This window comes from Anguilla anguilla, chromosome 12, assembly GCF_013347855.1.
Source record: "Anguilla anguilla isolate fAngAng1 chromosome 12, fAngAng1.pri, whole genome shotgun sequence".
Taxonomy (NCBI): domain Eukaryota; kingdom Metazoa; phylum Chordata; class Actinopteri; order Anguilliformes; family Anguillidae; genus Anguilla; species Anguilla anguilla.
The window spans coordinates 15,678,322-15,705,323 of NC_049212.1; the positions used below are offsets into that span (position 1 = coordinate 15,678,322).

Genomic DNA, 27,002 nt, shown 5'->3' on the forward strand with positions numbered 1-27,002 from the left:
ATTGTTACAAATGAGGTTAAAATAAGATTGTGGTACATTGCTCCATCCAGTAGATGTCGCCCGCACCCAAACCGGTGAAAACCTCCAAAGAGCCGTCTTTCCTGACGTTGTTGTTGACAACCGGTCCAGTGCCAGCTACGAACAGCTTCAACGTTATTTCGCTCCTTTGCCTGCACCACAGCGTTGTCTCTAGATCAGTATTTATTTATTTACTTTAAAAAAAAATTTTTTATTAAGTAAGGCTCTCGGTTCGTTGAGTGCCGTTATTCTGACTTGCTGTGTGATCAGACTGCCGAGGGCGCGGGTCTGCTGCAGGTAGAGGTGGTGAGGGGAGGCCGGGTCGTGCCTTTTTACCTGAGGGGTCCTTGCGCACTAGAGCTACAGAAGATGCGGGGGCGAACCCTTGGATTTCCAACCTGAACTATGGTCACAAAAATACAGCAGACAGAACTACCGGCTCACAGATGGAACCATAACAAGTGCAATACAGGTAGCTAGCTGTTTGTCGTCTTTATTTTATGCGTGATAGACCGTTAGCAAATTGTTATTTCAGCCCTGGTGCACAGCTGCAGAATGCAAACTAAATGCTAGCTTACCTAAATTAATCGAATGGTTGCTTGCTGTGAATGTGCAATAAATGTGTTCGTAGAGGATTTCAAATATAAGCTAAATAATATACGCTGTAATAATAGATCGGAAGAAGGCTCTGTCTAGACAGATAACAAGGATTAATTTCTGGGGTCAGCAAAATGTAACATGGAGTCCGGAGATGTTGGTGATATAGTACTAGGGAGGACAATCGAAAAATTTATTTCCGGAAATTAGCATAAGTATTGTGATTAAAATACCAGTTTAGCCTTAAATTAACGTATTGTGAACAGCGATCGTACATATATGGAATATTAATGTGATATATTGGCTGTTTTGTGGCCTTTTAGCTCGCACTTTCCCAAAATTCCATCAATGATAAGATCGGGACTCCGACGGCACCGAAAACCGATAGATTTCACTGAACATTCGACTGTTTACATTTATGGGGTTCAGAACGAGTGACATCATAATAACTCTTACTGGTTGATTTTACGCGGTCATTTATGGCAGTTGGTTCTCTCAGAATTCTGACTGAGAGCCAGGTCAGTATTTTCACTGGACACTTGATACATCCCGACTTATAACTTCAAAGTCCCAAGTCATTTGTGAATGGTTTAAATGGATTTTGAAAGTAGACACTTCATGTTACAAGCATGCTAAGGGATTTGAGTGTGCTGTGAAGTTTAGGTAGCAAACAACAAGGCTGAATCCTTCTGACGTAATTTACATAGCGACTATATGCTCAGATCGCCTAGTTTCACTCACTACGGCCAAGCGGAATCGATAAGCTTTCAGAAAATATATAACTTTTAAAGATTTAATTCAGTCTTCTACTGGGACTTTTGCTGTTTATCGAGGGTGTGACAGAAAATTTCGGTGCCGCTGACTATAATCGAATGTTTTTCACATTTACCGTTCGATTGACCAAGTACCATTCAAAGTATATTTTTATGGGTTAGTACTGTCAGATTGTGCTAGGTACTTCACATTAACCTTGTACAGCGATCAATAAAGGCTAACAGCACAGTACCACTTAATTCTAGTAACTTCTATCACCACTGTAATGAACTAAAAAAAGGTAACAAACGACCTTTTCTGTGAGAAATGTATTGTCAAGCTCACGCGCATACACTGCTGGCGACATTCTAAAGCTTCGTTTTGCCCTCCCTAATAGTACGAATGTGAGTAATAACGGTATGCAACGACGCCCCATAGTAGATACAATAATGATGTTGGTTTATTTTGAAATTTTGACAATTTGTTCGTGATAACTGGATAATATATCCTAGCCGTATAGTGAAACAACCGCCCACCACTTCACTTCACTACAGCCTATCCATAGGCAACTAAGGCCACATTGCCAAGTGTCGTGCAAGTGCACAATTGTCACCTCCTTACAAAGGGCATTGTTTTTGTTTAGATGGGAGAAAGCAGTGAGGGTTACGGATAGAGATGGGTTCACAGGCTGGGCGTCGAGCCCCGACTTCGGGGTGAATTGGGAGTCGGTGGTATGACTGTATGAGGAGCAGTTACTCGCACGTGTCCGTATTTGCACTTACATTCGTACACAGAACGCTGTAGCATTCTTGTGTAAGTCTGTTGAAACTCATATTATGCCCTCCTGAATATCAGACACTCCTAAACAGAGCAGCACGTGACGCCAGTAATCTTAAGGTTCGAAAGTCAATCAGTTTATCAGCTTACTCATGCCACTGGGTCAAACCCAGTGCGGTGTTGCGCCTTTGTCAATCGCTTTGGCGAAATGTTTTAGTTAAACAGATCATGTTAGTAGCCCTTACAGTTTTGAATATCGGTGCCAGTCATGTAAGCCTACAGGAAAACACTTTGCCTGAGTTTTATTTTTTCCTCAGACTAAATGAGAACATAAAAAAAAAACATTTAAGAGGGTTGCTGTTGAGCATTGTTATGAAGGTAACAGCTGCAAGGACTTTTGAACCAGTTTTGAAACAACCTGCTGTGTGCCAGAATTTATGTTGAACAGAGAGGGTTGTTTGCTGCTTCTCCAGACAGGATCATTTCTCAATCCCAGAATGTCAGACCCCCCCACCCTACCCCCCTCTCCTTACCCGTGTGGATGCTGGTCAGCGCAATATTTGTGTGGAGAAAGGTGGTGAAGCACACATTGGTCAGCACAGTGTCAGGAAAGCACAGGTTGGTTTGTGTGGTGTAAATTCATCTGGAAAACCATGGCTTGGTAGTGCTGACTTGGAATTTCTCCAGGGTGAATTTGGAATAAAGCGTAAGTAATCTCTTTAAGAAACCAATGCTGTTAGAGAGATGGGAGACAAGGACACTTTGGGGTAATTGACTGGGTGGAGGCAGTCTCTCACACACCATATTAGAGGAAATATTTTTGCAACAAGTATTTGATTCCTAAAGTGAATGAAGACCAATGGTGGATAGCTGTCGGTGTTTATATATGAAAGGTGTTGTTAGGAATGTGAAAAGAGGTAAATGTAAAATGTCTAGCTGCGTGTTTATAGTTGAAAACTGGTTATCTTCTAAACTGACAGTTTCTAACTCGCCTGACATCAGACGTAGATGACATGAAGAATACAAAGCAGGACTGTAACTGCACAGAGCTCTCTGCTGCAGACAATATTCTTTTAGGGTTCTTATGAACATATTCCTTATTTTAGGGTAATGTACTGTAAGAAGGATGCATAAAATCAGTTTCCTCTCAGCTGTATTACAATATTTTTGGTCACTCGGTCATTTAAAAAAACAGGAGAAATGTGTTACATGCTCTGTAAGTGTCTTATTTCTTCAAAATAAAGTTGTTGTCCATTAATTCATATTTTATACTGAATCAAAATACGTTTTCAGTGACAGGATAGTCAAGATAGTTCTTGATTTTTTGTTTTTTTTTTTTGTTTGTTTTTGACCCATTCTTTCAATGCTGCCTAGTCAATGGAAGTGTAATTTAATTCTGTATAAATTCATTTTACCAAGGTAAAGTTGGTAGTGTTGACTTGTTCTACTTTGATTTATTTTCTGTTATCTGTTAGGATTGTACAGTTCTTCACTGAGATCAGTCAAGGATTAATATTTATTTCTGCTGTCAAATTTTGCAATGACTCTTCTTATACATTTTTTGTAATATTTTAATTTTCATATCAGATCCAAAAAAAATAATTTTACATTGACAATACCTTTTATATCGATAAGGTATTCTATACATTACATTTCTTTGGCAGAAGCTTTTATCCAAAGCGACATACAAAAGTGCATACCAATGGTCTTTGAAACAACTACAAAACACAACTGTAGATACTATACATACTGCAGAATGTAAATACATGCATGTAGGCATGTATGTAAAAGTTCATATATGTTTAAGAGATTGGGTTATGCATACCTAACATATGCATTCTGTTTATTATTATTTATTTTTTTTACAAAAGATGGAGCTTTATTGCTGCCTCAAGCTGCAATAGCAGCTGTTTCCATATTAAGTTCTTACTCAGACAGCTGCCAAGACATGCAGGTTTCTAGGGAAAATGGCGATGAGGAAACTCTCGGGCCAAAATCCACATTTGACTGTAGTCATAGAAAATTATGGAAACCCCGCTGCAGATCATATTAAATTGTGCTTGTTTTAAATTTGTTGTTTACCCAGCCAAGAGATGACATCATTATTTCTGGAGGTGTGTGCCAGCCTGATTGGCTGGATCGCTCCCTATGCTGTGCTCTGTCACCTGAATGGTCACCGTGGCTACGAGTGGAACTGCCGCCTGGTCACGCTGTTCCACGGCATCCTGGTAGTGTGTGTGACTGCGTACATAGGCTATGTGGATGGACCCTGGCCTTTCACACACCCAGGTAAGAGACCCACATCCATTCCACTTGTTTTTATGCTTTAATTCTGCTCTTTGACCTTCTGACCTGCATGAAGATAATGCCCGACTAGAATATTTTCTCATTTCAAGATGAGTTTTTCTTATAAAGAAATAATACAGTAGACATTCTTATATGTCTTTTCAACAGATAATTTGTGTTTGAACAAGCTTTCTTCCGGTGTTATTTCTAAACTAAAGAAAAATAAAATGTCTGAATTTATTCTTTAACTAGCTTTAGTACTTTATCCAGCTTTAGGTGTGTTAAATGACTGGGTGATGTGGTTGTACTTGTGATTGTTATGTGCATTATTTGTGTGTGTGCGTGGGTGTGCGTGTGTGCGTGCGTGTGCGTGCGTGCGTGCATGCCTGTGTGCATGTGCAGGTACGAAGAACACACCACTCCAAGTCACCGCACTGGTCCTCAGCCTGGGCTACTTCATCTTCGACATGTGCTGGTGCGTGTACATGGGCACGGAGGGGCCGGTGATGCTGGCGCACCACACGCTGAGCATGCTGGGAATGGTGCTGATACTGTGGCTGGGCGAGTCGGGCATCGAGTCGTGCGCCGTGCTGTTCGGCAGCGAGATCACCAACCCCCTGCTGCAGCTGCGCTGGTTCCTGCGGCGGCTGGGCCGCTACGAGGGGCTGCTGGGCGACGCCGTGGACCTGCTGTTCGTGGCGCTGTTCGTGGCCATGCGCATCCTGCTGGGCGGCTACATGCTGTACTGCGAGCTCTCCTCCGCCCGGCCCCGCCCCGTGGTCAAGGCCGGGGGCGTGGCCATGTATGCCCTGTCCTGGGTCTTCATGGTGGACATCGCCCGCTTCGCCCACCGCAAAGCCAGCACCAGGTACCGCCGCTGGCAGGAGCGCCATAAACTGTCCAATGGACACGATGGAAAGGTGGACTGAAAAACTCCATAATTCTGATTGGAGGAAGCACCTAACCCTGCCCCTGATTATCTTAATATTAATTTCAAATTCCCTTAACCTCACTGCTCAGATTCAAGCAAGTTCTATGAAGGTTAGACCGAACAGTGCTTCTAAGTTTCTCCATTCTTCGAAGGTAATAGTCCAACTTGAAGAGATTCATGGCGAGCATTTTGTTTTCAGATGTTCGTCTGAAATATTAACGTAATATTTCAAAACATGAACATGAGAAAGAAATTGTCAGCAGTGTGCAGCAGTTCTAATTTAAACATAAGGACATGAGTCAAAAAGAATGCCTTTGTTTATATCCCCATGAAACATAATCAAGTCTGCAACACATCGGATGATTTGAGGTATTTTACAAACTTATTGTTGAGATTTGTCTCTTAGCAACGGTACCATCCCCATCACTCTTTGACCAGTGTGCTGTGGTCCATTTTTGGGTAGGGTGCAAGCCTACTTAAAGTTTAGAGAAAGTAAAGGCATCCATCCCATCTGAGTTAACTTGGGAGGATTGGGGAAAAAGTCTGCTGTACTGCGAACAGTTGATTATAATTTTCTCAGATTGTATTTTCTGCTAGCGGGATACCTTTTGCTCATGTTGACATTTCTCGCAGACCTTTTTATTACAATTTTTTCTATTGGTGAAACAATATTTTTACATTCTTGGTGCAATAGTCTCAACTCTTATTAAAAAACACAGAAGTGTGTTTTTAAACTGAAATATTTCCAAAACTCCACAACTCCTCTGTACATTTGTACAACTCTATAAGTAAACTTCTCAAACTTATGTATCTTGCTTGAAAATATTCACATAAATACTTCAGAATGATTATTTCTCCATTAAGAATGTCAGCAACCTTCTAGGAAAAGCTGAGAAATGTACAACACCACTGTGAAATGGATAAGAGAAGAAGAAAGCTGACACCAGCAGAGAGCAGGTCCGGAAGCATATTCTGGACCAGGCTGTGACGTTAGTTGTGACTGTTGTGACTTAAGTTGTGGTTGCACACTACGGCCTGCTGTGGTACAATATATGGCAATATTAGACTTTTAATTGAAATTATCTGTTGTTGTCTTCATTAAGTGTACTCAAAATGTTGAGAGCAGGCCCTGTGTTGGCTTAAAGTAAGTATCAATTGACTATAATTTTAACCAACTGACCAAATGTTTTGAGTAGGATTTTATGACTCAGTGATAGACAGCATGTGGCACTGAGCAGTGTAATAACTGTTCATGTAGACAACATTGCTCTGATGGCACTAGCTTTTCAGAAGGGCTTCTTTGCAAACAGCAGGCTTCCTTCAGTCTGGTGTACACTATGCAGTGGAGAATGGTGGCATAACATTGCAGTAGAGTACATCCCTGTATGGATATCACATTTTTGCCCCATGTTGCAGTGGAAATTGAAACAGCTGCTTGGGTATTTCACATGTTTAAAACTGTTTAATGTGAATATGATTTTTATTATTATTTTCAAATGTTCAAGTGTTTGTTTGTTTGTTTGCTTTTCTTTTGTTTGCACTTTAACAATTGTGAAAAGGCTCCACTAAGAAAGCCACTTGAAATGCTTGTGCAATCCATAGAGGTTCCAGCATTTCTTGTAAAACTGCCATCATTTGTGAAATAGCGGTATATGGTGATGACTTCAAAATCTGTCAGCCCAATTCTTGGAGCACTGTATAATAGAATAATAAACTGCTATGGTCTCGTTATTAACAAGCAACGTAGTGCATCTCCAACAAGACTGAAGATCATATTTTTAGATGGAAGAAATGTGTTTGTCTGTATGTATTTTCTATATTTTTCAAGTCTCGTCTGCTCACAATTTTGTATGTTTGAACAAAGCTGTGTTGTCATTATTAAAACTGTCCACTAGATGCCACTGAAGGCAAATTTGTAAAATTTGATCAAAACATTCTAATCAGTCCTTGTTCCTTGTTAACACTGACATGAGGTACATCTAACTAAGCCATTCAGTAGAGCTGTTGGTTTTATTTAGTGTGCATATGCTTATTAAAGTGCTAATGTCACCTTATTAACAGTTGTTAAATGATTGACAGTTATGTGCACTTGAAACATTTTTAATGAATCCTGACTGAAAACATACGCACTGGTATGATAACTTTTACACAGCAAAAAATAAATGTTTATGTATATAAAAGTAAAATATATTGGTATTCGTGATTTTTTTTATTTTGTGAAAATGGGAGGGGTTGTCTATTCTAATTATATCTTCAGCATTTCATTACATATACAGTATGTACAACCCCAACTTGTGAAATAAGACGTTGTGACTAGAAGTGTACAGTATATACAGTCATTTGTGATGACAACCTGTATTGAATATAGCAGTTATATGCCACTTTGGTCTCGGGTGGATATGAGTTAATTTAACCAGATAATATTGATGAATAATTACAAAAACCTGATCCATATTGCAAAATAGTTGGATTGCCTCTAAATGGTTTGTTCAGTGTATTGCAGTATATTTTGTTTAATGTACTGCAGTTTATTTTCAAACATATGGCAATTCCCTTATAGTGTAAGTCCTGCAGATATTGCTTGACAATACGACCTAATGTGGCTGGTTGCAGGGCCATGCAGTCACAGTATTGATGTAAATCTATTCTGAAATGATTCTTTGAGATATAATTTGAAGGCTGCCTTTGGGTTTTTGCTTTTAGAGAATGGAACACTATTCAGCCGAGTGAGCAGCACTATGATTAATGGTCCTGGCGTTTTTGTCTGTTAGGAGAAGCTAGGTGATGTTAAGACCCTATCTTTTGGCACAGCACAAAGGAAGAGCATTGGGCTACATAACTGTAATCAGCACTGGGGAGTGGTATCTAGAGGTGAAACTTTCGTGTGAAGCCTTTACCCCGACTGAATGGAATTGATTAGGGTTTTGTTTTAAAAAATTAATATTGATGTTCATTTATGGTTAAAAACCGTCAACCAAATATTGGGGTTAAAAGCAGTGCTCCCTGCATGAATTCTGACTGTTCTGATATGCTTTGGTTGTTAAAGGAATGGCAGTAAATATCATTCCCACGCAATGTTTTCTGGATATTTTTCAGTTTTCTGCAGCACTGTAAGTATGCGTCATTTAATTGTGCTGGTAACAGTAAGACAAGTACAAGGCTGAAAAGGAGTCTTATTTCTTGTAAAAGAGTCGCTCTGCTCTGTTCTACTCCACTAGTCAAGTTGCTTGACTCCTGCACATTACAGGTAAAATCTATTCATTGTACACTTGAAACTTGATTATTTGCTAAACTGATGCCCTTATTCAGACTCCTGAACCTGCAACTTCTACTTGCAGTTCCATCAATGCAAAATCCATCCATTCAAAACCATCCATAAAACAATCCTCCAAACAAAGGCAGCCAAAATCAAACTGGTTATATTGATGTATTCTCAGACATATTGGACCAATTAAAATGGTCTTAGTAATGCCTTAAACCTCAGATTTAGACCATTGATCTAGACCACTGTACTAACAGGAATTGTTGTTGATAATGGACTGAAATCAATGTTTAATGGTATACAGTGGCCATACAGTTGGCCAAGTTTAATGCAATTTCTTGGCTCATGTACAAGAAAGCTAACAAAAGATCTAGTTATTCTGGGTGTGGCTTTTGCATTTGAAGTCTGTTACTGTTGTCTCAAATTGAGGAAAAAGTGTCAATGCCAATAAATCAGGCCATCGTGAACATTTTGAAAAAAGTAATCAGAGATATAGCCAAAACCAACTGTGTCAAAATCAACTGTTTGATATTGTTAGGAAGCATGAATTCTGAATGCAAAAAGCCCCAGAATCAAACAGGAACTGAAGATGGCTGCAAGCAGCAATACAGGCCTGGCAAAGCACCACCAGGGAACATACCCAGTGTCTGGTAGGTCACAGACTAAGGTAGTCATTGAATGCAAAGGATTTGCAACCAAGTAATAAACATGACTACTTTATTTAATATTATGTAAAGGAATATAAGACTAAAGGGAAAGAGTAGAAAGTGTACTCAGCTTTTAAAAATCTCATTTCACAAAATACCGAAGGGGAGTAGACCTATACTCTTATCTGTTCTTGGGCAGACCTTATTTTCTCCTTGAAAATAATAATAAATAAAAAACTGTGTTTTGATGCGTAGCACATCACCATATCCACAATATTGGAATGAAATTAAAAGAGAATCGCATTATATACTACTGTAAACTTTTAAAAATGAAAATACCGAGTAAGGTGTGCATCGAGGAAGATTTTTCAAACCACCAGACTCATAAATGTCCTAAAAATCCCCATCCTCTGCCGCATATTGCATGGCACTTAAATATGGCAGATGAAATTGAGTGTTTTTGAAAGTCTGAGTTATTTGCAGTCGCAGACAACGTTAAGATGAAGGAAGAAAGTTTATCACCGATGTTGTGAGTTAGCCTAAACGGGCTCGGTTCAGATGGATGAATCTGAATGTCAGAGGCAAATTGGAACATCATAAATAAAATACACGAAAAATGTTTATTCCCTGTAAATAATTATAGGCCTATATTGAATAATGCCGTATATAATATTCTTTTTAAAAATATAGTTGTAGCTGTTTTCATCGTCACACGAAAAACAGTTATTTTTGTAAGGTTATATGTATTGAAACGTTTAGCCTAATTATTACACCTGTTGTTGTAAAATATATTTTTGACAACGATAATGTTGCTCAGTAGACGCTTTCACCAAGATGTCTTCTAGCTACAAGCCTTTTTCCTGTGGCGGAAGTCTACACACAGAAACGAGGGCGCAATTGGCCGGGCGGAGTGATTGGGAGACACTCTAAATTTATTGAAAGTAGTAAAATGTTTTGAGGGAAAAGACAACCGTGTAATATCATTGCGCTATCCAAGTAGGCTATTTAAATATTATCTGCATTTCGCGTCAGTTGTTCACAGACAATTTAGTTTTGTGTTTTGTTTGTACTTGCTTGTTCGCGGCACAAAAATATTAACTTGGCAGCAAGGGAATTCCGCTAAGAGCACAGAAAAATGACTGGATTCTAAAAACATGGAGACAAGAGGAGCCGCGATCTGAAAGCAAGTTCTGTAAATTTTGTGCCTCGAGTGATAACATCGGCAGAACGCTGGAGATCGACTGGATTTTAACATGCATTGGACAACTAAATCTCCTCGCGTTGTATTTTTTTGTTGCGAAGAATTTATTCGAGACTTGACAAATGAACAAAAATAGAATTTGGAGTAAAGCAAAGCAAAGTTTTAGGCAACGTCTGTTTTTTGTGAATATTTTGGAATTTTGTCAAAGGAAAAATATATTGCATAAGAGACTATCTTTTAATCCACGGACATGAGACCGGTAAAGTTTGGTTAATGGCAATAAACGGAAAATATTGGAGAACATACTGGTTTTTAGGTAAAAGCCCTTGCTACCCATAGTAACAAGGCTGGCAAACTGAGAGAGGCCTGCTCGAGACGGCTCTTTTTAAATTAATGGTAGCCCACAGACAAACGTTCACAGCTACTGGTATAACATTAATCTTTTCCTGGAATACTTTTTGACGGATTCATTTCTTCTTCTGCATAAGCTTATGGAATCTGAAAGACAGGAAAGCGACTGGTCCCGGAATATTTTGTTGGCTAAAAGGGAATGCTAACAACCTCTGACGGGAAACCGAAAATATGATCTAAAAACCACACCAAGTTAGCTTGGTATTTTATACCAAAATTAAAACGAGGTCGAACAGGAATGTGGAGACATTCGTGTTGAACGACAGAGGTTTGTTTGAGTGTCGAAGAGGTAAAGTCTTCAGTGCAGTTATTTTGTGAGGAATTGCATTAACAATGGGAATCGCACTTCTCTGGCGGAATTGACAAAGACGACCGCCAGACAGCGAGAAGGAAGCGTGCCGTGGAATAGCTAACAGTAGCCTGTTACACAGGACACAGTCGTGAAATGATCATCGCCCACAAGATAGACATATTTTAATAAATTGTTCACTCCTCGATACAGGTATATGCGTTTGATGACGATTTTCTGTAAGCCTGTAGTTTTTTTTTAAAAATCAGCGAGGGAGAAAAATAGCCTACAAAGGCTAGTCTACACTGGACTTGGCAACGGCGATCAATCGTTGATGTGGCGTAATGGCAGTTAAGATGAATAACTGATCGCTGAGAAAAACGCACGTCTTTACGGATGTTAAGGAGAGACCTGATGCTTCCCAGAAAGACGGAGGGTTTTTTGTCTGCAAAATGCTAATTGGATAAAAGTCGGAGAAAACTAAAACGAAGCCCAATGAGCGGCATACAGGCTACAGTGAGTGACAGGTAAGGAGCGTTATGTAATCCACGTCGCACTTACGCCCTTGTTAATTAGCACAACCAGCCTGTATGATGTTGGGTGTAATTAATCTCTTGTTATTGGAGTAGCTGCCAAGCGGCTGCATTGAAAACCATGCAGTCATAAGGGTGTCTGAAGTAGCCTGTAGCCTTGGTCTGCCCTGTGAAATGGCTATCAAGCAAAGGCGCTATTAAATAGCCTTGATTGCAAAGTATGATGCTTGCTTGTCAAACATCCTCTTTCTTGAATAACAATACGTGTATTCTGACGTTTTTCCTTGACGTTACTAGTACAGGAACATTGTGTTGCGATTGATTCAGGTTGCAGCCTGCTGCAGTTATGACTGCTAGTGTGATGTTCAGACTGACAACCTGTGCATAGGCTATGTAACACAGTCTGTAAAATGAATTGCGTTTTAAGCAGAGATACAAAACAAGAATACGAGGTTAATTATTATTTACTTGCCCTCCTACTTGGGTAAATGTGAGGTGCGCAGTTTTGTTTCTTGTACTGGTAAATCGAACTGGTCAACTTTCACCACAACTTCAGGTCATATAGACTAACACTAAAGGGATGTCTGGGGACGTAATATGAGGTTAAATAGTCTTTAATTGTAACATTGTATCCGGGCATTGCCTTGGTGTTTATTGGTTGATTTCCGGCTCTACTGGACAGCAGTGACTGGGGAAACATTTGTCTCCTCGACGTCGGCACTAAACGGCAATGGACACTGATATGTGTTCACCTTGTACAAAGTTTGCCACAGTAGATTTTTAGTGTCCCGAAGGTGTTTAAAGAAATAGTGTTTACTCACCGTTAAGGTTCACCCTGTGCCGTGAGAACTGTGTCAACACCTTGTTGCACAGTACGACGCCGTGCCGTTACTGTGTTGCTTGCGTAGCTTTGATTTATAGGAGCTATGAGGTGCGCTGGGGTTGAATGATTTCATTTGAACTGATCCCTGTACTCGGAAGTAGATGTTTTTGTGAGAGTGCATTCGTTTTTAATCCGACCATATTGATCAGCCTTAATTGCATTGTCCTCAGGAAAGTACTGAATGAAGCATATGAAGCATTGTTTTTCTTTCATTTCGTAACTAAACTGAACGTGATGACTGCGTTTCAAATCTGAGACTCATCATGGCTAAAGGTCAGCTGGACTCTCAGGACTAGTTTGAACCTGTGTGTTGAATAAGGTTAACATAGCTTAATTTATTTTCTTTTATTTAAACTAAGTCCTAGAATAAAACTCGTAATTGACTACCTGAATGTATCTGGCATTAGTGCCAGTACTATGGGCTGTGTGTGTAGTTCCATGGGCCATGGCTTGTGCAAACAGTGCAGTCAAGCAGCTGATATGATATGATCGGTCTTGACAGTCGAACTGAGAAGCTCTTCAATTTGGGGATTCTACTAATTGTTCATCCCATCTCCCTGCATGAACGTGAACACAAATCATCTAGCACTGTCTCGTCTGGCGCCCACAAGGTCTGGTGGAGGTGCATGTTTTTGTTTTAGCGCAGCTCTACGATGCCTGATTCAGCTAGTTAACTAATCATGATCTTCTGTCAAGACCTTGATAAGTAAAATCAGGCGTCTCAGTGCTGGACTAAACAAAAACCTGCATCCACTTTGGGCCTTTTCCAAAAGGCTGGACATCCCTGATCCAGCTGGTCAGCAGTTCCACCTGTCGTCTTTGGCCAAGGCCAAGCATTACGTGTTCTTTCCCACCCATGCTATTATAGAGACTAGGCAGCGGGACATCAGAGATGAATTGACTGGTTGGAGTCTGTCACTATTGGGTGTATAAAGATGCTCGTGCCGCCATTATGTAGGATGATTGACACCTGTATCGCTCGTCCCTCTTATGGACGCAGCTTCACACAGTGTTCTGGCCCAGAATGTCGGAGGCAGCCAGAGGAGCTCACAAAGCTTCACTATGAGGCTTCGCCACACAGTGCGGATGGAGAAGAATCTGTTTACTGTCATGATGGAGTCTAACAGAGGGAGGCTTTGTGTGGAAACGGGGGAGTGGTGTACGGGTATGGGGTTTTACAGTGCGTCTCAAATGGAAAGGACCGGTGGCCAAAATGGAGGAAATTGCTTTGGGCAAGAAAAGCAGGCATTAGTGTGCGTAACAAGCCTCCATCAGCCTGAGAGTCGAGAACTGTGGTCAGAGAAATGAATCGAAAGAGCTGACTGCCAAGGGGGGCATTGTGATTTACGGTATGGCTCGTTTGGTTTCGGGCCCTTTCACTTAAAGGGGATGGATACCATTTTTATTTGACTGTATTAGCATCCTTATTGTAGTACGATTGCTCGTCAGATACATGCCTACTCAGTCTTTTGTATTCTCTCACAAAGGGTATGCTGTACAACTGTGTTGGCTCCATTTATTCATTTAGCGTATGTGAAGGAGAAGAAACGCAATGGAATAAAGCAAATACATACTTTGAAAAGCATGTTTGGATTAAAGCGATGCTTTTTGTTGTTAAGCCGTTGTATAAGCCTGATAATGACCAAGGGACTGCGGTTTCAATACAGGCATGATATGGCTTATTGCCTGTGTGCTGCACCCCAGGCACGAGCACCTGCGTTCTGTGCAGCCTGGAATGGGCCTTTGGCAGTCTGACGTGCACAGGGTGGCCAAACTGAGCCGCGCGGGTCCATGAGGGAGTTGGTAGTGACATTCACATGGCTGCTAGCACTGAAGCGCTCAACACCTTGTTTGGGGAGGACTACTACACTGATAACGCTACCAACTACGTGGACTTCAGTGAGCCCTGCATCCCACCAAAACAAAATCCCTTGCAGTGGTGGAGAACCAGTGAGCAGCGGTTCAAGAAGCTTAGTGTCCCAGCAAAAGAGTTCTTGAATACCTGCTACCTCCGTGCCTGCGTAGAGGGTGTACTCAACAGCAGGACTACTTGTCTTCCTGAACAAGAATGACTAGATAGATGGCATAGCAAACTGCAATCGATAGCCCCCTTAATTTGGTGGGGGTTTTCTTACATTTAAAAAAAAAAAAAAAAAAAAAGTTTTGCTTATAAAATTCTTTCTCATGTCTGACACTGGCTGTGTTTACGGACACAATAGGCAAAGCATTTTGACTTTATTGTGGAAAAACTTGGGTATTGATTTGCATCATTATGCGCTCATGCATTTTCTATACAACCAGTGGTGCTGCTCGGCCAAGATGTGTTGTAAAAATGGATCCTTCCATATGATCAAAAATCAATTTGGAATAAAATGCATTAGGCCTATATGGTCATTCAATCTGTGAAATAAGTGAAAATCACCATCCCTAGTACAAATTAAATTGTTCATACTTTTTGCAGTTATAAAAATTATTCCAGATAAAATGAACTGGATTTTTTTATGTGCAACTTCCTGTTCAGGTAACTGGAAATAAAATCTCCAACATGCATTTTTTCTCTCTCTTGTACTGTAAGGCATAGTCATGGCTTGGTGTGGATCGGGTAGGCCCTGCCCTACGATACAGTATGGCAAATATTTACTGTCATAGAAGTTTCAAACTTGACAAGGGTGATTGTTCTGGTTTGGCAGTTGAAAAGTAGTCTACCACAGTTTACGAGCACAGATAATGTTACCCAGTACAATATATGGTAATGTGTCAGTTTTTAGGGATGCTAGCTATCTAAAGCCTTTGAAACTGCAATTACAACAGTTGACTTTTTCCCACTGCATCTTAGCTTGGCTGCAAACCAACAGTCCTGGTGTCCTTAGCCAGCCAGTATTTCAAAATGTATTATTAATACTTGTAATACTTGCCTGGCAGGGAAAACTCTGAGACATTATTGGGTTGATCAGGAAAAATAGGTTGTTTGTCATTGTTTGCTCATCCAATACTTTACTGCAGAATAGGCCGTCTTCCTCCATTGATGTCACTGGACATTTTTTGCGAAGATGGTTGTGATTGATTAGTACTTGCTGCCTGCTTGCAGGGTAAACCAGTTCTCTTTCCTGTTTCCCTGCTGCTGCTCATCTTAATATTCAGGCTTAATATAGACTTCCTGAAATTTGCAGTGGCAGATCTCTTTTGGCAGATTTGCTTGGCTGGGGCATTTCACACACACACAAGCCTTGCCCACCGCTGCCTGCGCTTGTGCTTCCTCTTGTTTGTTGGTATTGGATTTCCCATGTAGCATAACTAGCATTGGCGGATAATAGGTTGCTTGGACTAAATTTGTTAGAATTCTGTAAAATGGCGTACCCACTCCTGGTTAGCACAACATTATGGTAGCTGCTGTTAGCATTCACATTATTTTTGACAGAAGTGACTATAAGTTGAACTGTGGGTGTCCAAAACAATAATTCCAGCCTAAATTCCACAGAATTTGAGTGTTGTTATTTCTATGTTTAATACTCAGTTTGTCTGGAACAACTGGAAGCACATGCCAGGAGACTATTATTGCAATTTGTCTCCAATTTGGAAGTGGAGAATGTAAACGAACACCCATTCATATCATTTTTGAATGGCAGTGACATGTTTCTTCCACTAGCTGGGAAATTTCTGATATGACCTCTAGACGTTGTATGGTTTATATTGTGATGTTTTCCATAGGTAGATTATGGGATGGTGAACAAAATGTACAATACAGATTCTTGGGTTCCTCTTGGATTAGGTTTATCGACTTGTTGGCTAAAACATTCTGTTTTTAACAACTCTTGACATCTGCTTAAGGTAATGTGCTCTGCAAAGAGATCTGGTGTTGAATTAGCTTTTTTTGTGAACGAAAGTGGTTTAAGTAGAATTTATTTTGTACCATTTATTTAACCTGCATCATGAACAGCTTTGTGTGGGTGTATCCCAATGTTCATTCATTAATTAGCTTACTTGTGAATTGGGCCTAGTTGTAGCCTAATAAGATAAATGCGTGGATCAGTATTGTTTTCTCATGAACATAAAATAAATAAAAGGCGGAATTGTGTTCTGTTTCATTAATCTTTATAAAGGAGACCCTCAGAGCTCTGTGTAGAATAACATAGGCTACCTCATTGATGTTATTCATTTTCCGTTTAAAAGCGTGAATGGATTCCACTCTTTGGGCTGTGAGTCTTTGTTTTCACTGAGTGCTGGAGGCTTACGCCCAATGGGGAAACGCGGGGTCTGATAGTTCATCTTTGAAGCTATAGAATATTTTAATATTAAAGTCCTTGAAAGACATGCCCCTGTTGATTGGGGGCCAACACAAGATTCAGATTCCATTAACGGCTCAGTATAGCCCAGGCTTTAAAAACGTGTAACCATGGAAATCTGGCATTCCTCTGTTTACACTGGACCTAAAGTGAAACCTTCATGAATAGGTTGGGAATAGGTGGCTAACTATCAGTCCTCTATTACCCAGCTCTCTGTGGACATGTGACTGGTTGTGTATTTCACATGCAGGTCAGTTTGCTTTGACTTTCACAGAACTGCTTTTTATAGCTGGATCTTTATGATGTGGATACCATTTGAAAATGGACCGTGTAAATGATAGCCTAATAAGCATCATTTTGTTTGTGAATCTTGGTGAAAGCAGGGCCTCTCAGTTTGGTTTTTATACCAATTTTGGTGGATATTTAGGTAGACTGACGTAGACTGATTACTCAAATTTAAGAATAATTTTTTATTGCAAATTTTTTACTAAGACTACTTTTTGTACTTGAGTTGCATGCAGTTGCATCAAACCATAGTGCATGTAATGGCCTGTTATTGTCATTCTTTTAAAGAAGTAGTAACATTATTAGCGAGTGCCTCCCAACATCACAAGCGCTCCATTGAATTGGTAATTGGATAGCCTATTTGGTTTACTGAACAGTAATTGTAGACACTTTCTTACTGACTGCTTTAACATTTGCTAAGTGTAGTCTCTTTGCTATTTAATAAGTTTTGATGAACTGATTTGTTGAATTTGAGCTGCTGATTTGTTCTAACTGCTTTAGAAAGGAAGTCCTGTAAGTTCATGTGTTGATATCGAAGTACGTTGATATCTTAGTTTTTACCTATAATAACATGGGAAATACCATTATGTTACGAACTCAACTCGCACCATTCTCAAGACTTGTAACTGTGCAGTGTTTAAGTACATGAAAAACATGCAGTGCTGTGGGCTGTATTTCAGCAGTTTGAATGTGAAAGGCCACTGGGAATATCTTCTCTGATGCTATGATTATAGGGCTGCTCTAAAGTGTTTTTTATTTCCTGTAGAATTTCTGAGTCAGGAGAGCAGATTATGTAAAGCTACCAGCTGCAGTGAAAGCTGTGAGTGTGCCTTCAGAAAGCGGTCAGTCCACTGCCAGAGCTGAGCGACTGGGCAACCAGGCCACCCGAGCAAAATCCTAATGAATCCTAATGAGTGGCTGAAGAGTGAGGAATGAGGGATCAAGGGACTGATATTGAGGGAGAGGAGGAGAGGTAGTGAGGATGCTAGGCTGTGAAGGAGAGCCTGAGAGCAGTAATGAGGGCACTAGATTACCAAGGGGAGAGGGTGTGAGGTAATTGGGGATACAAGGCCCTAGATTACCAAGGGCAGAGGATGTCTTTGCACATCATTCCTGTCTGTCTGCCTTAAATTAGCAGTGGGATGCAACTGTCTTCAGCCCTTCCTGGACTTCCTGGGTGTTTCCAGAGCAGCCGGGGGTGTGTAGAACGTGCTTTGGGGTTTGTGGAGAGCTGCGGGGAGTGCTTTGTCGCAGGGTTTTGCTGATCTGTACAGTTTTCGGAGGCCCTCCTGGGAAGCAGTGACATCACTGATAAACAATGTCTGTCGGCTGGGCAACCAACACTTTCTGACTGAGCGGCTGCCAGGGCAGTTCTGAGATGTGAAACAAATCTGGATTTAGTTGCAAGTACCACCACTCATGGGTATATAATTTTGCTTGTAAGCTACTTACAACCAATGGTAACCAATCTCCAAGTGAAACTACTCAAATAAGGAATTAATATTTGTAAAAAGACCTGTGTCAGCCTCTGTTGTTTTTGTGCATGTCAGGTGGTGCACTTTGTATTAGATTTTTTTTAGGGGAACTCCACGTTTCACTCACATTTTACTCAAAATCAGGAACCCTCTAGACTCTTCGTCAGGGCCTCAGACTTGGTTCAGAATACTGTTTACAGTGGAAAACAATGGGGGTTGTCACATTGCTGTGATATAGTAGGGCTGGGCGATGTGGTCAAAAGTTGATAACGATAAAAGCTAATATTTGATAAAAATATATTTCCTTTTTTCCCTCATTGAGTTTTGGCAGTGCATTATGCAGAGATATTGGGTCGATGACCTGTATAATGCTCTCGTCCTTCCTGTTCCTTAGTGCTGATGGCAATGCAGGGCTAGAAAAGGCAGTGACAGTTGTTTGTTGCTTGGGTCACACTCACAGCAGTTGTACCAGTATCTTGGCTGGTACAGGCAACTGGTACTTTGATGGTGCCTAAAACTCACTGTTTATGCTCTAACTAGGGGTGTAACAGTACATCGAACCGGGTCGATGTAGGCTATCTGTTCAAACTAGGGCAATGATTTAATTAGCCTACAAAGTCTAATTATCTGTACAAAGTGTAAAATTTGATCCATACCGTTATGAATCATAGCAAAATACTTATTGAATCCCCATAATCTTACGGCAGTTTGCTCTCTTATGACACTGCCAACATGCTGTTTACATTTCCAGCTCACCACATAATCACTCGTGCTATTGCCGTTTTTCATTCTGTTAGACATGATGTCAATGAGTTTTTGCGCTCACAACCAAAATGAGGTTGAATGTGTACGTCATAACAGGATTGTGTTAGCTGGATCAGAGTCTTTTCCCGTCCTGTTGAAGCCTGGGGTTTACACCCCAAGCTCTTGCGAATGGTACGGTTTCCGATGGAGGAAAAGACTTGTTGTGTTGCCTGTCTTTTTCGCCGCTGGTCTGCGGCATGATGTTCAACTAACGCTACTGTTTACCTTGTCCGACTTTAAGAAACCAAATGACTTCTGGGTGTCTGTTTGGCCTTTCTTGCCCACAGTTTCTTCATCCTTACGGTGGTGGACTCATTTGCGGTCACTTGAGCTTTTACTCATTATTATCGACTCGCCAAGTGAGCTTACTCCTCATTAGCTACAGAAATAGTGTGTATCTCTACTTGCTTACTGTTCCATACGTTTATTTGTGGGACGCGATTGGTTATTTGTGTAGCATTTTCCTGCAGGCTATTGGTGTGATCAGAGCTGGCCAGGAGCGCTGCCTGGGATTTTGGACCCTGTGAAAAGATTTTGTATTGGGCCCCACCCCCTCAGGCCCCGCCCCATCACTGCACAGTTGCAGCGCCAGGGCCCTTGGAATCGTCCTAACATCGCCTTTGGAGCCGGTACTGTGTGTGATGTCAATTTGGTCAGAAGAAAACGGACACAGTTATTTTTATCGAAAATTACGCTCAAGATTTTATCATAGGTATTTTGGCTGTCTTTATTGCGGTACGTAGTGATATTGATTTAGCTCTCTGCCCTATGACATAAGAAGCATAAATATGCCAATGTTTAATAGCCAGGTCAGAGATTGAGAAAATTGTTTAATTGCATAAAGCATCTTATGCTTAGTGTAATTGGTGAAAACACACACAGGCTTTTAGCAGTGGTCTGGTCACTTCATTGTATTGCATGTCTGCCCATCAGCAAGCGCCCCTAATCAGAGTCATAATGGACCGAGTTGTCCATGTTCTTTAATAAGATGATGGCCATTTGACTGATGCTGGAGTCATAGAATGCTTACTCCAGCATTTCTCCAGTATTTCTCTCAGGCAGTGAAGTCAACACACTGTATAAACTGATTAAGAGGATCGATATTGATCTTTTCTTCTGTCCTTGTAGTAGCACGCATGAAGCTCTATGGGGCAGACCAAAAGGTGGAGTATGTGTGTTATAGGCTAACTCTGCAGAGATAGGAGATAGACTGATCACCTGTCCGGTGATTTTTGTTATGATAGTGCTGTTAGAAATGTGTGTGTGCACAGGTGCGTGTGCCTCGGTGATGCTTGTTTGGTCGGTGTGTGGGTTGTGTTCATGGCTGGGGGGGGGTGGCAGGGTGGGGGGGGGGGGGGGGTTTGTGTACATCACTCAGTCTCTCTTTCAGCTGGCATCGGAAGGGGGAGGGAAACACAGTGAGGGGCATCCTGAGGCTGTGACCTTCCGGCTGCTGCTGGATTTACATTTTTTACGACAGAATTTTACAACCGAATAACAATTTAAACTACTATCCGCCAGGAGAATATCCTGTATAATGTGAAGCTGTGTCAAACAGTGTGAAATAACTGCAGAGCTGTCTGTGTAGTTATGCTTATGCTCTGCTCCCACCACAGTCCTATTGGATCACCTCCTGTGGCTGAAGCTTGAGGGATTAAAACAGCAGCAAGACTACTGCAGTACAGCAGTTACCCTGGAATACATCCCACACCGGAAAGCAAGCTTTACCTTACCCTGCCGGGAAAATACTCATTTTTCCCTGGCTGAATTTATAGTTGGACAAGGTCTGTCCCAGAATCCAAGTCTGTAAACCTATGGTATTTATGAAATCCACTAATTCTGATGGCAATTCGTCTGGACAGCACAACCGCTCGCTGCTGGTGTGTCTTTCAAAATTCCAATCAAATCCAGTATTGCTGATTCATAGCTTTAAGCCTTAGTATTGGTGGGGTTTTCCCCTCATAACTGAAATGTTTCCATTTGGCTAAAGAGAGGGTGGTGATCGGATGTCAACATTCTCACCAGGGCTGAAGAGTGAATTTGCTGACAGGCAGTGTTTCCACTAATGCCAAAATGTCTAAAATTTCACACACTTCAGTGAGAGAAACTCCTGCCTCATGAATAAAATATTTGAGACATTTGCGGTAACATCTAATCGTAGCCCTCAGATTTGTGGTATAAGGCCAGTGAAGAAATAATCACAATAGATTGTGTTTATGTAGTGGCATTACCAATTACAAAGCACTTCACAGTGCAGAGAAGACCTTAACCTTAACCGCTACTAATTGCTGCTGAGTTGGAGGAGGAGGGAAAATAATTGAAGACAATTAAGCTTGGTCCCAATGGCTTCCAGGATGCAGAGAAAGCAAATGAGATGGTGCATTTCAGCTCTTGGGCTCACAGTCGGGTAATTAGTGCCGATTCTGGCAAATCTCGAAAATACACGTGTATTGACATGTGTAGCCTTATATTGAAGGGATGCATTGCTTGAAACTGCTTGTCATGTTCTGAAACACAAACACATAATGACCCAACCCATAGTTGTGCTGCAAGTGCCCTCAGCAGGTGAAAAATCTGACATCTGCCAGGTCTTAGCTGAGTCAAGATATAGCAGTATGTTGAGGCTCTGTAACCACTGCAGAGCCCTTAGAAAAACTTCATGGTGTCAAAGCCAAAGCCAGCAAGCCAATTGGGTTTCCTGTCATTTGGTTCTTATTTTTTGGATTGTGGTTCTGCTGACCATATATGTCTTAAACCCAATTCGCACGGGACTAGTATTAGCTACCTGGGGACCTCTAGTAACTTGTAATAATTGCGGAGGTCGTCTGTGATCTTAATCCCGTGCAAATCTGCCATGTCCCTAATTTGTAAAGTAAAAATTCCACCGCAAATTTACCTGCCGTATTTTGCCAAACACAGAGGTCATGTGATAATATTAGTCCCGTGCGAATCTGCGTCTCGGTGATTTGGGGTCGTATTTTACTGTTACGCAGAGCAGAGCCTTGACATTTTCAATCATATCCGGGGGGATAATGTCAGTAAATTTGAGTAAAATACAGACTTCACTTATCCCGTGCGAATGCGCTGCACGAAACACAGATGTGGGGAGGTAATTTCTAAATCACATGAGGTCCCCAGGTAATACTAGTCCCGTGCGAATAGGGCTTTAAATGATATTCAGAATATCTGAAATCAGGAAAAATAAAACCTGAAAGCAAGACAGTAAAACTGGCTTTAGGAAAAAAGTTAACTGCTTTTATAGGGCCCTATTAAAGTATTGAGATTGAGAGCCAGGTGGGAAGAAAAGAACCCTCAATAAAGACAAGGTTTAGGCCTAACTGAGTCAATTCATAGTAGCCTAATCATAGCTACAACTGTATAGTTGTACATATAGCCAGGGAGATTCTTATGGCAGTTCTGTCCAATTGAGATTGATTACTTTCACGAATGCTGATGAAATGGGGCCTCTCATCTATCACTCCGCCACAATGGAGTTGTGCTCCCTCTGTTTAATCAAAATGGTCACGGTGGCCTTTGGGTTTTACTGCTGTAATGAGCATTTACTGGAGCTCCTGAAAACGTGACAACTTTCATGTGGAAGAATGATGGTGGCAAATTACAGCCCGGCTAATTGAAATTGGTGTTCTGTAATTGAAGGACCTTTATTTAACAGTGGGGTCATGTCGCGCAATGTTAACTAAGGAAGACGGCCCTACCTACCCTGGAGGAGTCCTGATTAATCACATCCTCACTGGACAGTCTGCTCCCGTATGAAGGGGCGACATGGCACAGGAGGTAAGACCGATTGTCTGGCAGTCGGAGGGTTGCCGGTTCAAACCCCGCCCTGGGCATGTCGAAGTGTCCTTGAGCAAGACACCTAACCCCTAACTCCTAACTGCTCTGGCGAATGAGAGGCATCAATTGTAAAGCGCTTTGGATAAAAGCGCTATATAAATGCAGTCCATTTACCATTTACCATTTAATAGTTTTACTGGCTAAAGTAAAAGAAGAAGAGTGGTATTCATCCATTCCAGACCAGGGGCCAGGTTTAACTGACAGTTTCTAATGGTACAATGATAGTGTGGCTGCGTAGTGGCAAAAGCACATTTCCGCAGGTTCACCCCAAACCTGTTGTTTACAGTGGTCCCTTAGCTCTGTGAGCAGTCAGTCCAGCATGTGTTTGCACTCAAACACTTTAATTCTTCAGCTTCTGTTGACCAAACACAGATTTTCGATTCGTTCTGTGCTTTTAGGTTTTCTTTTGTATCCACAAGGGTTTTTTCCCGCCGTGTACATGTTGTAGCCTATATCAGACCACTGAGAATGCGTAACCTCAACTGTGAAATGTCGTTTGCCCTCGTGTTTCCCGGATACGAAGCGATATTTTAATGTTAGTCATTCAAGCCGTAGTCAACCAAATAGAAACCAAAATAATGTCAAATGTAAGTTTAAAAAAAAAAATCAAACATTATTAGTCATGTTATTAGGATTATTTTGTTTTTATAACAATCTGCAAATTTTGTAAATGTTGGAACTTTGCTGCTGGGTAGACTTTCATGATCAGAAGTTTTCATTGACTGAAAATTTGGCCCCCAGATCCCCGCCGTATGAGCCATTGCTCCAGAAGGGAACCTAGAGGGAGCACTGGTTTGTATTGGCTGTTTTATTGTCACTTAATGGAAGACCATTTGACCCTGGGACAGTGTGAATGCAGGAACTAATTGAAAAAACAAAGACCAGCTCAGTCTCACCCACCCAGTCTCAGTGCCACCTACTGGCTTGGAGTTTGCTGACCGTTCCACCTGAATATTTTAAATAGGTGTGTTTTAAGAAGTTTCCACACCTCTGGCCATGCAGCCTTAACACCACTGTGGACCTGTCCACAGGTGGGTCCACCTTCCTGATTAGGAATGTATCTGCCAAATCTGGGAGTCCTGTGAAGCAGACTTATCTGCCATTGAGTCCTATAGAGGCTGTGTGGAGAGTCCCGGCAGTTGCCATGCGGGGTGGTCACTTGATGGCCCTGTCATTTTCCTGTGCTGTTTCCATGTAAATACAATAACTCACAGTGGTTACCCCAGTCAAACGCATGGAATTCATTAGTCTGCCCGTATGGTTGGCAGGACCTACAGCAGTTGCGTAGCCAACTGTGTAATGCCCTGTGATGTGTTTCTGTTGGCTTGTACCGGTTCTTCTGATTGTGGTTATGTGGTAACGGCATCAGCTATTTTTGCTACAGTGTTGGTGAGTAATGTGTACAGAGTATGACTGTAGCTGTCTGGTCTGGGTAATGCTGCCTGGTACCTTAAGAGTGCCAGTGGTTCTATGTCAACATATAGCCTGTCAATATCATTGTGTGTAAAATGGCAGGGGTGTTTTATATTGTACAGTAGCGAGGCAGCATGTAAACAGTGGCATATTTTAGCCAGTTTGCCTTATTTACCATCATTGTTAAACAAAAGCAAACTTTGGTATCATTTTGCTGTTATGATAAATGCAAATATGAAATAAAAGTAATGTTGGTGATACTAGAATCTTTAAACACTCAAATCATTGTGGGCTGATGGCTTGGTTGTGTCCCTGTTTGCAGACTACACAGCTGAGAGCGGAGCTGCGGTTTAGCGAGCTGTGTATTGTGCGGTCTGTAGTGCAGTCTGTACTGCTGATGGCAGTGCCCAGGGTAAACTCAGAGGCCTGTTCTATAGCACTCCTCAGCCTGGTCTCAGCTGCTCACGGCTGGTAGCTGATAACCCAGTGGGCGTGGCCGCAGCTCATGCCAGTGCTGATATTGTGAGCCCCTTTTCCCCTGGGGAACTGAACGAGGGCGGGGACCACACTGTTCTTGGAGCACGTCTGTGTTTGCTTCCCACCGCACCTCGAGAACCGGGAAGATTAGGCAAAGCAGGAGGAAGTGGGGGGGGGGGGGGGGGGGTGCTAGACGTACATTTAACCATTCACTGGTCCATCTATGAGCTACTCTCTGGTTATTGTGGTCTTTAATTTCTTTTGTAATTTCTTTTCCTGGCACTATTTAACTGAGTGGTGTATGCCTGTTTCAGCTGAACGTGTAGAACTCTTTTGATACGTCTTTTTGTTACAGGTAGCCAACTCAAATTCTCTCTGAAGTAAACCAGTAAACTGATCAAATCTTGCACCTTGTTAGTCCATGGTTTTCGCTGGTTTTGTCATACCTTTGAAGATTCGCTTTCTCTTTTGTTTTTGCTGTTGCTGGTATTTTGAAATGGTGCTTGGTCTGCACTGCGATTTTCACAAATATTGTGTTTGACCTATCTGAGATGTTCAGTACTGCACTCTCCACCCAAAGAGTTTGCTGACCATAGAAAAGTACTCCCTTGTGAGCGGGGACTAAAAAAGGGGATAGGAACCATGCCCCAGGCATCAAAATCGGTCTGGGTGGAGAACCAGAAAGTTCCGGAAAAGGTTCCTCCTGTGGAAAAGGAGCTGTAGAGGACTAGCTTCTTGCTGGAGCAGCCCAGCTCCAAACCGCCAGGCGCTGTGGCCAGACGGGCGTGTGCGTCTCCTCCCTCCTGCCGCTTCCCTTCAGCATTGTGCAGACAGGAAACCGTTCTGCACCCAGCAGACCGTTACTAGCAGTGCTTTAAAAATGCTGCACTGGAACTGCAGCTGAACTCCTGAACACCATGCTGGAGTGGAGTGGAGAGGTAAATGCACCATGCATGTAAATGCACCATGCAAATAGTTTGGCTATAATAAGCACGCCGTAGTGCATTAATGTGGATATCGGAAGCACGCCGTAGTGCATTAATTCGGTTAGTGGAAGCACGCTATAGTGCATTAATGTGGTTATCGGAAGCACGCCATAGTGCATTAATGTGGATATCGGAAGCACGCTATAGTGCATTAATGTGGATATCGGAAGCACGCTATAGTGCATTAATGTGGTTATCGGAAGCACGCCGTAGTGCATTAATGTGGATATCGGAAGCACGCTGTAGTGCATTAATGTGGTTATCGGAAGCACGCTGTAGCGCATTAATTCGGTTAGTGGAAGCACGCCATAGTGCATTAATGTGGATATCGGAAGCACGCTATAGTGCATTAATGTGGATATCGGAAGCACGCTATAGTGCATTAATGTGGATATCGGAAGCACGCTATAGTGCATTAATTTGGTTATCGGAAGCACGCCATAGTGCATTAATGTGGTTATCGGAAGCAGGCCATAGTGCATTAATGCGGTTATCGGAAGCACACCATAGTGCATTAATTTGGATATCGGAAGCACGCCATAGTGCATTAATGTGGTTATCGGAAGCTCGCCATAGTGCATTAATTCGATTAGTGGAAGCACGCTATAGTGCATTAATGTGGTTATCGGAAGCACGCTATAGTGCATTAATGTGGATATCGGAAGCACGCTATAGTGCATTAATGTGGTTATCGGAAGCACGCCATAGTGCATTAATGTGGTTAGCGGAAGCACGCCATAGTGGATTAATGTGGATATCGGAAGCAAAGTGGCCTGCAGACACTGAACAGAGCAGGTCTTTGGCTGGAAAGGCCTGCTGAACCATCACAGTGCATA

At 41.7% G+C, this 27,002-nt stretch overlaps 2 protein-coding genes across 5 annotated transcripts in view; both read left to right on the forward strand.

Moving 5' to 3' along the window:
- The first annotated feature begins 107 nt into the window (after nucleotides 1-107).
- On the forward strand, nucleotides 108-7,548 carry tlcd5a (TLC domain containing 5a). Of its 2 annotated transcripts, none has more exons than XM_035383954.1 (3): nucleotides 108-490; nucleotides 4,232-4,434; nucleotides 4,834-7,548. In XM_035383954.1, the coding sequence occupies exons 2-3, from the start codon at nucleotides 4,239-4,241 to the stop codon at nucleotides 5,358-5,360; spliced, it is 723 nt and encodes a 240-aa protein (XP_035239845.1). In that variant the 5' UTR covers nucleotides 108-490; nucleotides 4,232-4,238; the 3' UTR covers nucleotides 5,361-7,548. The 2 variants fall into 2 exon arrangements, with proteins under 2 accessions (XP_035239845.1, XP_035239846.1); XM_035383955.1 differs by lacking the exon at nucleotides 108-490 and adding an exon at nucleotides 2,144-2,851.
- Nucleotides 7,549-10,160: 2,612 nt separating this feature from the next.
- Nucleotides 10,161-27,002, forward strand: part of arhgef12a (Rho guanine nucleotide exchange factor (GEF) 12a) — a 47,101-nt gene continuing 30,259 nt past the window's right edge. For all 3 annotated transcript variants that reach the window (XM_035384808.1, XM_035384809.1, XM_035384810.1), the window contains exon 1: nucleotides 10,161-11,699. In XM_035384808.1, coding sequence (XP_035240699.1) covers nucleotides 11,668-11,699 — 32 coding nt within the window. In that variant the 5' untranslated portion in view covers nucleotides 10,161-11,667. The remainder of the gene's footprint in view (nucleotides 11,700-27,002) is intronic.

Bases quoted from the DNA above. Each gene is read 5' to 3' on its own strand.
- tlcd5a (XM_035383954.1), top strand. From the start codon at position 4,239: ATGACATCATTATTTCTGGAGGTGTGTGCCAGCCTGATTGGCTGGATC. The intron at 4,435-4,833 runs GTAAGAGACCCA...GTGCATGTGCAG, and splicing joins CTGGCCTTTCACACACCCAG to GTACGAAGAACACACCACTC.